This window comes from Lupinus angustifolius, chromosome LG07 (assembly GCF_001865875.1).
Source record: "Lupinus angustifolius cultivar Tanjil chromosome LG07, LupAngTanjil_v1.0, whole genome shotgun sequence".
In the NCBI taxonomy this organism is placed as follows: domain Eukaryota; kingdom Viridiplantae; phylum Streptophyta; class Magnoliopsida; order Fabales; family Fabaceae; genus Lupinus; species Lupinus angustifolius.
In genome coordinates, this window is record NC_032015.1 from 12,893,539 (window position 1) to 12,903,651 (window position 10,113).

General features: G+C 31.0%; 1 protein-coding gene across 1 annotated transcript; it reads left to right on the forward strand.

The window, feature by feature from the left end:
• LOC109352808 (CBL-interacting serine/threonine-protein kinase 7-like) lies at positions 2,807-4,223 on the forward strand. The gene has a single exon (XM_019595002.1). It carries the CDS (start codon positions 2,864-2,866, stop codon positions 4,145-4,147), a length of 1,284 nt encoding a protein of 427 aa, XP_019450547.1. The 5' UTR covers positions 2,807-2,863; the 3' UTR covers positions 4,148-4,223.

Consider the following 10,113-nt stretch of genomic DNA (forward strand, 5'->3'; position numbering starts at 1 on the left):
CGTGCTTCATAGCTTATAAGTGGTATCAATATATTTTTAAAAATGGAGTTTGTGCATTTGCACACTCTCAATGACATTCAACACCGCGCCTGACTCTAAATCTAAAGATTTATATGTATTCAGTATTTCGTTCATCATTATTAAAAAAATAATAATAATTAAATATGAATGATAGATGATATAATGACAGAGTATAATACTCATAAATTGCTAATACATACATTTTTTTTCTCTAACTAGCAAGTTACCCGTGCATTTGCACGGGACGATATTTTTTGCTGCATGATTAAGAACACATATTACATGTGCATTTATGATTAAGAATATGTACGTTGGTCGTGCATTCGCATGGTTAAAACCATATATGTTACCAGTGCATTCATATTGCTAAAAATTATTAATTATATATAAAATCATATGGTCAGGCCATACGGTTTAATTGTCTAAATCGGATAAACTTAATATGGGTCCTCTACTGATTTAACATCTTGCTCGACTTTCTCAACATTGTTTTTTACACATACATAACATGATATAGTTAGTAGTATCCTATTAATCAAAAAAATCATCAATAAATTTATAATTTCATTATTATTTGATTCTAAAATAAGATTAGTATAAAAATAAATATTATTTAACTCTAAAATAGCTACAAACAATATGTTATGATTCATATTATTATAATTATTTTAATATTGCTATAGTAACATTATACTTTAATATTGTATAGGTAATCATATTCCTTTTATTTTTAAATAAATCACATGTCATGAGGGCTGTAATCATATTCCTTTTATTATTATTATTATTATTATTATTTTGAAATAAATTACACGTCATGAGGGCTTGAGAGATTGACACATGTCACGAGGGAGTTCTTGAAAGATTGACACATGTCATTGAGAGATTGACACATGTCATGAGAAACTTTTAGTTTTGATGAGAGGTTGACACATGTCATGAAGACTTGAGAGATTGACACATGTCATGAGAGAGTTTTTTTTATTATATAGGAAATAGATATTCATAAGTGATAATCTTTTTCAACTCTAGACACTAATATATTTATAAAACATGGATGAAGATATATATATATATATATATATATTCTGAAAAACTTTTAGCATTCATCTCACAATGATAGTCATCGTTGACCAGTGCAGCAACTAACTAGTATATTTATAAATCAGTGGTCAGTCGTTGTATGTTATGGTTGGTAATTTACAATTCGTCACGTGGCTTTCCCGGTGCCTTATGTACACTCAATTAATATTTCATTTATATCTGTAATATATGCTCACTTTATTTCTTATCTTTGGTAGTTTAAGATTTTTTTGTACAAAAGTTTCTTTACTTTTATATTTTTAAGGTTTATTAAAAAATCATTTATGTTTTTCCCTCATTAAATAATTGAATTTTTATCTTTTTATGCCATCAAAAAATTAAGTGTATAAGATTTTAAAGAGAATAATATATAAGCATTTTGTTAAAACTATTATAAAATACCAAATAAATAAACAGTTTGTGTGGCAATACCTTAAACTAAAAAAATGAGGAATAAAGGACTGCAATATACGTATTCTAACTTTTATATACTAGTATTTCAAGCTAAATATAAATTTCATATAATTATTATATTTGAGTTTAGAAGTGTTGAAAATATATTTTACTTTTTTCAATTTTTTTGTACACCAAGGATATTCCTTCACATTTTTTGTAAGGAATTAATCACTTTTAGAATGCGCGACTATCATTATAACAAATGTCGCTCATAAGAATCAAACTCTAAACATTATTATTATCCTAAGCATGAATTTTTCAATATTTTGTTGATTATAATTATTATTACACTATATCATCACATTTTCTTATTATAATTAAAATAATAGTGTGATCTAAAGTGATCAATATTTTTATTTATAATTTATTATATAAAAACAAATTTTTTACCATATTCAAACAAAAGATATTAGCTTATAGTTATTTTTTAGTTAAAATACTTAAACATGACAAAAACTATAATTTTATTAAATTATAATACAAATTTAATATCTATATAATAACGTTGTAAGACCCATTAATAATATATAATATACTTATTATGTAAAAAAGTTACAATTATACTCAGTAGATATTAAAGTCTTATAATATATATTAGACGGATATTCTGAGAATCTAAATACAGAGGAACCTTGAATGAATTCTAGTTCTGGAAACAAAGAGTCAATGAATTCATTGCATTTAATTACTTCACACAATGGCATAAAACAGTGTTGCTTAGCATAATACAATCAAATTGAATATAGTAATTTTATTATGTTTCAGATATTTTAAGAGCTAATAAAAATCCACAAACAGAATTGAAAAACTCTCTCATTCACTAGCCACTAAAAACTGGAATAGGTATATTGATGTCCCACTCTATATATCACTTTTTGTTATTGATTAAAAAATATATTTTAATTAAAAATTTAATAATTAAATATTTTTGATTAATCACAAATAATAATATATGAATGAAGAAATAAAATTTTTTGGACAAAAATATCCAGCCACTCAAAACAGAAGAAGGCATGTTCACTCTCTATTACAGAATAAATACTACATAAGAATTGCGACTTTACGAGAAGCGGCAAAAAAGAAAAATAACACCCACGATGTTTAGTTATTTTAAATAAAAACAATTATTAAATGTCATATTTCACATCAACTCCAAAAGACAGCAACCAAAATGCAAAGGACAATAGAATAATTTCACAAAAATGAAGCCGTTGACGAAAACCACTACATAAACCACATTCCTCACTCTAACCTTCTGTGCTGGTTGCTATATAACTGTTACTCTAAAAAACAAAGAGTAGCGATGGCTTCACCGCAACCACCGCCATCGCCGACGCTATCTGCAGCCGCCACTATCCTAGGAAAGTACCAAATATTGCGGTTCCTCGGCCGTGGCAGCTTCGCAAAGGTATACCAGGCACGATCCCTGATCGATGGCACCACCGTGGCGGCGAAGATCATTGACAAATCGAAGACGGTGACTACCGCCATGGAGCCGCAAATCGTTAGGGAAATTGATGCCATGCGCCGCCTCCAGCACCACCCAAACATCCTACGTATCAATGAGGTAATGGCGACAAAGACCAAGATCTACCTCATTGTCGAGTTTGCTGAAGGCGGCGAGCTTTTCTCCAAGATCGCCCGCCACGGCAAGCTGCCGGAGCCACATGCGCGCCGTTATTTCCAACAGCTCGTCTCAGCTCTATGCTATTGCCACCGCCATGGCGTAGCCCACCGTGACCTCAAGCCACAGAACCTTCTCCTCGACGCCGACGGCAACCTCAAGGTCTCTGATTTCGGCCTCTCGGCATTACCGGAGCAGTTAAATGACGGCCTGCTCCGGACGACTTGTGGCACGCCAGCATACACCGCGCCGGAGATCCTCGCCCGGCGGTCATACGATGGTGCAAAAGCTGACGCCTGGTCGTGCGGTCTCATACTCTTCGTCCTTCTTGTCGGTCACCTCCCGTTCGACGAAACAAACATTCCGGCTATGTACAATACAATTAAAAGCCGCAATTACGTGTTTCCAACGTGGATTTCGAAACCGGCACGACACATTATCTTTTGGCTTCTTGACCCAAACCCTAAAAGGAGAATGAAGCTAGATTCCTTATTTGAGAATTCGTGGTTTAAGAAATCTTTGAAATCACAACCAGAGAGTATGTTCGGGTTGGGTTTTAACTACGAGCAGAAGTGTTTGGCTTCGGGTTCGAGTATGAATGCATTTGATATAATATCAATGTCGTCCGGGTTAGACTTGAGGAGATTATTTGAAACAACGTCTAATGAGAAGAGAGAGAACAAGTTTTTTTCTAGTAAGAAGATGGAGGAAGTGGAGGCCAAGGTGAAGGAGGTTGGAGAGGTTTTAGGGTTTAAGGTTGAGGTTGGAAAAAATGGTGCAATTTTATTAGAAAAAGGGAAGGTGGGTTTGGTTTTTGAGGTGTTTGAGATTGTGGCTGAGTTGTTGTTGGTGGTGGTTAAAGTGGTTGATGGTGGTTTGAAGTTTGAGGAGCTTCATTTGGAGGATTGGAAAATTGGACTCCATGATGTTGTTCTTTCTTGGCATACTGAATTGACAATGTGAATTCGTCTAGGAACAATTTTGTCTTATTAGTGAGAAAGTGTATTTGTTACGCTCTAACTTAACCATATATGTTACACTAATATATGACTGTTTTAATAATATTGTGGTGAAATTACTTTACACATCTTATCATCTATCAACAGGTTTTCTGCCATTTACTTATGTTTCATTAGCGGAGTTAGGTTAAAGAATGTAAATATCATATTTTTTATTAAGAAACTAAATACATAACTCTTTAAATAGATCATAGGCGTAGTGGTTATATTCATGAGTAGTAGCATTTGTTTAAAATGCCATTGCGATTGTTTTATAGATTCTATAAATTATGATGTCTGAAGAAGTGTAATTTAAAACATTGTTGGAGTATAGGTAAGAGAGGTAACTGAATAAAGGGAAGCAAAACAAAAACCAAATCATATTTTGAGAATGATAAGTTTCTTCTATGCAAATTTGGTTGGTTGAATCCAATCACAAATTAACGTCAGACCTTACTCACGGATTTGTTACGTTACAAGCTACTTTGTAGGCATCAACATAAGTTGTAATCTTGGACAAAAATCAACACAACCCATGAAGAGCCACCTTTTCTCTTGTCATTATAATACCATACAATGAGTTGCATACGACTGACTAATCCCCATGTGGTGGCCCCTACCAGTTTGCAGGCATAACATAAATTTCACAGGAATTGACGTGATTTTTGGTTAAACACAAGTCACATGACTCTAAAAGGAATGTCATATCAATTTTCTTATGATTTGGAGTAGTTGCCATGTTTTTATAGACAAAATGTAAAAATTCTATTTATGTCCTTCTTCAGTATGCATTGCTCTTTAATCCGAAAATTGGGACTCGATAGTCAAGATTACATAGTCATAGGTGGAAAATGTTCCTTAGTTTCACATGTTTTAATTTAGAGTAAATTAAAACCACCACCACCGTTCTATAAACCTAGACAAACCACCTATAATTATATACATACATTAGACTACTCTTATAGGAGAGATAAGTGTAATTTCTAAAACAAAAAAATGATGATGAGTGTAATTAAGTTAATTAAATTTTATACAATATGAAGACAAGTTCAAATTGTATAAGAGTCATTGTCTATTCATTATTTTTGGTTTGTTGTAAATTGTATCAAAATAATTAAGGAGATATTTAAATCACTCTTATACTATATTTTAACTAACCAATATACTGAATAGACGTTGATTTTTATACTATTTGGATTTGTCTTCATAATATACCATATTTTGTTTAACTTAACTACGTTCGTTACCATTTTTTGTTTACGAAATTGGAATTATCCCTCTTACATGGGTAATATAATGTATGTATATAATTAGAGGTGACTTGTATAGGTTTAAAATAGGATGAGTGATTATTTTAAGGAACAAAAACAACTTTACACAGCCATTCAAATGATAAATTGAATAAAAGATGTGAATATCAAGGACCCTTCCCATCCTTAATGCGATTATTAGTATTTTATATATTTTAATTTAATTAAGAAATTAATTAGATATTGTTAGAAGTTCTGCATTAATTAATTATCATTAAAGTTAATGTTTATTTATGGTTTAATTTTTATTATTTGTTAATAATTAAGTATTAAGGAACATAAGTGACATATCACAACTTTTCAAAAATGATTCGAGAAAAAGAAATAAAATTACAACTTTTCCTTCACCATTATTGTAATTTTGTTTTAAGAGATTAACAACAAAGACATTATTTCGTTTAAAAATCAATATTTACTATTTATTATTAAAAAATATCTTCTATAAATAACTATCATAATCATTTATTAATATTTTTATATTAATAAAATATACTTATTTTGTCCTTATTACAATTAATTACTATTTATATTATCATTTATATCAATAATATTTATTATTATATAATTATAATTTATATTAACTTAACTATTATTATTGAAAAGCATACAGAAAAAAAAACATATCATGACACTTAACAGGGAAGGATGACTAGCAGCATGGTATAGAAAGAGAGACACAAATGGTTGTCGATTGTTAGTACATAGGAAGGAGAGGGCTGTTAAAAGAGTTCTTTTGCTATTTATTAAGGCAAGTTTCTGATTGATTTATTTAATGATATGTTGATTCTTTGCTCGCCATCTCGGTTTTGTTGGAATAAATTCCAACGCCAATATAATGGTTTCAAGAATGTTCATTTCATAAAAAAACTTAGCTTTATTGAATTATTAACAATTTCATATCACCTCGGTTTTGTTGGAATAAATTCCAACGCCGGTATAATGGTATGAATTTAGCAAATTAACACAAGTGATAATGAGTGATATTTATTTTTGTTTTCCTTTATTAATCGAACTACTTCCTTATGGAAGGTTGGTAAAGAACAAATAAATAAATTAATAAAGTTAGAATTTAACCGTACCATTTTTTTCAAAGGGTTATTATAAAGAATAAAGAATAAAACAATAAATAAATGTTAGTTGTGAAAATGTATATGACGGAAAATAAATGATAGTTGCGGAAAGTAAATGAAAGAAAATAAAAGTTAGTAGTTAGATCACTCATTATAACTGTTATTTTTCATTTTCACAAGTATACAATTTATGAATTAAATTACACTTTGATCCAAGATTTCTTTCTTTGTCAACAAATAAAATTTATAAGTTAACAATTTACTATTTTACATTTGCATCTCTTTCAAGATTCAATTGTAGTATAATATAGGGTTGTATCGAATCACAAGGAATTCCCTAACAGAACATTATTATAAACATGTTATATTACTAATAAAGTTTGAACATACTTTTGGTTTGACTTTGTTCATGGACTTTGAACAAGTAAACATAAATAAACATAAACAACTATTATGCACAAATTATCGAGGAGAAAATTTAGTTTGAATGATGAAAATATTTCTTAACATGTTTCTATGAAAAATGTTTATAAAAGTTATGTCTTATACTTTGGTAATTCCAAACATCACCTCATAAAATTTCCACTAGTCCCCGACAAGAAAAAATGATTTTCAAAACTTACAAAATACACTAATCAATAGAAAACTGACACTCGACGAAATAAGTTGTTACGCCTTATTTCAGGCTCCGTAAATATTGATTAGCTTTGATTACAAGTTGCTGAAAATAGATTCTTTGATTTGGAAAATGAACTAAGGTGTATTCCTACTTTTTAGTTCATTTGTCAAGACTTTAAAAAGAAGCATTTTGGATCTTGAAATTAAGTTTTAGGTGATCAAGCTAAAACCGCATTAAGCACTTTCTAAAGAATTGAAATTGCCAAAGTAATATGAATTGTTGATGCTGGATGGTTGTCTACATGACTTGCTCAAGTATCTCCCCCAGTTTACTTTGGGATAGGTGTGATGCTGAGTGGTTACTGATGAAACATACTGATTGTTGATTTACACAACCATGACACCAAGAGTGTTGTTCCTCCAATTGTTTTGGTAGTGTTTGTAACTTTTGGTACACTTTGTTGAGCTTCTATTGAAACTCCTTTATGAAATTGTCTATTCAATTTCGATGTTGATATGTTGATCCATTTTCCTGAAATAAAACAATAAAAAGGAAATCTGTCTATTTCCGAAGAAAGATTAGAATAAAAGAACATAAATTTAATAAGTTTAAAATAATTTGTACAAAAGTGAAAAAAAGAGTTTTGTACAAGATTATTAATAATATAACATAATAAAGAATAAATTCTATTATTTAGCAATTCTCCGGCAGCGATGCCAATTTGTTGAAAGAGTTTTTTGACTGCTTGCTTTATTTCGATGTAGCAAGTTTCTGATTTCTTTTATTTAATGACAGGTCGATTCTTTGCTCGCCATCTTGGATTTTGTTGGAATAAATTTCAATACCGTTATAATGGTTTCAAGAATGATCATTTAATCAAAAACTTAGCTTATTGAATTATTAACAATTTCATATCATCTCAGCTTTGTTGGAATAAATTCCAACGCCGGTTTAATGGCATGAATTTAACAAATTAATATAAGTGATATTTAATTAGTTAGTGACTATATTTATTTACTCCCTTTTCGGGTTCCTTTTAACCATAACATAAAGATCGTTCTCATTTTATTAAATTAACCATACCATTTCTTATGAAAGGTTGGTATCAAGGAATAATAAAATGACAAAAGAATAAAGTTAGACGTTAACCGTACCACTTCTTTCGAAGGGTTGATATAAAGAATAAATAAAGCAATAAATAATTAGTTTCAAAATTTAAATGGCAGAAAATAAATGTTTTATGCGGAAATGTAAAAGGCTGAAAGTAAAAGTTAGTAGTTAGATCATTCATTATAACTATATATGTTTCCTTTTCACAAAGATACAACTTATGAATTAAATTTCACTTTGATTCTAGGTTTCTTTATTTGTCAACAAATAAAATTTATAAGTTAACACTTTACTATTTTACATTTGCATCTCTTTCAAGATTCAATTGTAGTATAGTATAGGGTAATGTCGAACCACAAGGAATTGCCTAATAGAATATTATTATAAACATGTTATATTACTAATAATATTTAAACATCTTTATGCTTATGAAATATTAACAAGTAAATAAACATAAACAACTATCATGAACAAATTATTGAGGAGAAAATTGGTTGGAAATATGAAATTATTTCTGTACTTAATTGATTTTGAAAACATTACAAGTTATGTGTTATACTTTCGGTTGATTCAACACATCATTTCTAAATCCTTCATCTAGTGTCCTAGTATGATAAGATGATTTTCAAACCTTATGTAATATACTAAATAATAGTTAAGTGCCACTCGACGGAGTAGGGTGTCACACCCTACTTCAGGCTCCATTAACTTTATTTAGCCTTTACATAAGTTGCTTAAAATAGAAGAAGCATTTTGTAATATACTAAATGAACTAAGGTGTAGGTTATACTAAATGAACTAAGGTGTAGGTTATACTTTTTAATTCACTTGCCAACACTTAAAACAAGTTTTAGGTGATCAAGCTAAAACCGCATTAAGAACTTCATAAAGAATTAAAACTTAACCAAAAAGTAATAACTTGAATGCATTGATTTCAAAAGATGATAAATTAAGGAGAAGAAATTACACCATAATTCAAGTCAATTTGTAGGAGCATGAGTCATCTAGCCATAGATGAGATGCTTTTGTTCCCAAATGAGATTACAAAATTATGTTTTTGCATCTCATTTGCCATATCCTTTCTCCTCTTGAATTAAGAAAGAAAAACTACAAACTACACTACCTAAACTACTTTGGAGTGGAAATTCTCCAAGAAAATTACAAGAAGAAGAGAAGACTTCAGTTCAAGTGTATGAATGTAGGAGTGAATGTGAGAGTGTGAATTCATGAATGAGAATGTATGTTTTTCCCTTTGAGGTGCCCTCCTATTTATAGGAGTTTCTCCCCACTGCCAAGCTGCTTTCTTCCACCGCCAAGCTTCTGACCAAACCCTTCAGCATGGGTTTGGTTATGGCCAAGCAGCTTAGTCACCTTCTTGAGGCTGACTCACCCAAGCTAGTTGTGAGCTACTGGCCCATCTATTATGAGCTACCTCTAAAAAGCCTATGGAGGCTACTTGAAGTGAGGTCATGCATGATGTCAAGGTTGCTTGGTGGCTAAGTCAACTTGACCAAGTTCCTGGGTGCACACTGCCAGGCGCTTATGTGGCACCGCTCAACTGTCTGCTTGTGCAGCTTTGACCGTGCTAATGGTGATGTGGCCTGGTGCTTGCTGATATGGTCACGTGTATGGTTCCAAGCTGGGCGGTCCAGGTGCTCCGCTAAGCTGTCTGCTTGAACAGGTTGGCTTGTGCCAGGCTTCTGTTCTGACTGTGCCAGGTTGGGTCTGACCATGCTAAATTGGTATCTAGGTCAGCTAGGTGTGGGCTTGGTCCAAGCTAAAGCTGCTTAGTGAGCAACTTCAAGTTGACTCCATATTTTTC

What these genes read in the sequence shown, in the direction of transcription:
- LOC109352808 (XM_019595002.1), top strand. Translation starts at nt 2,864, where the DNA reads ATGGCTTCACCGCAACCACCGCCATCGCCGACGCTATCTGCAGCCGCC.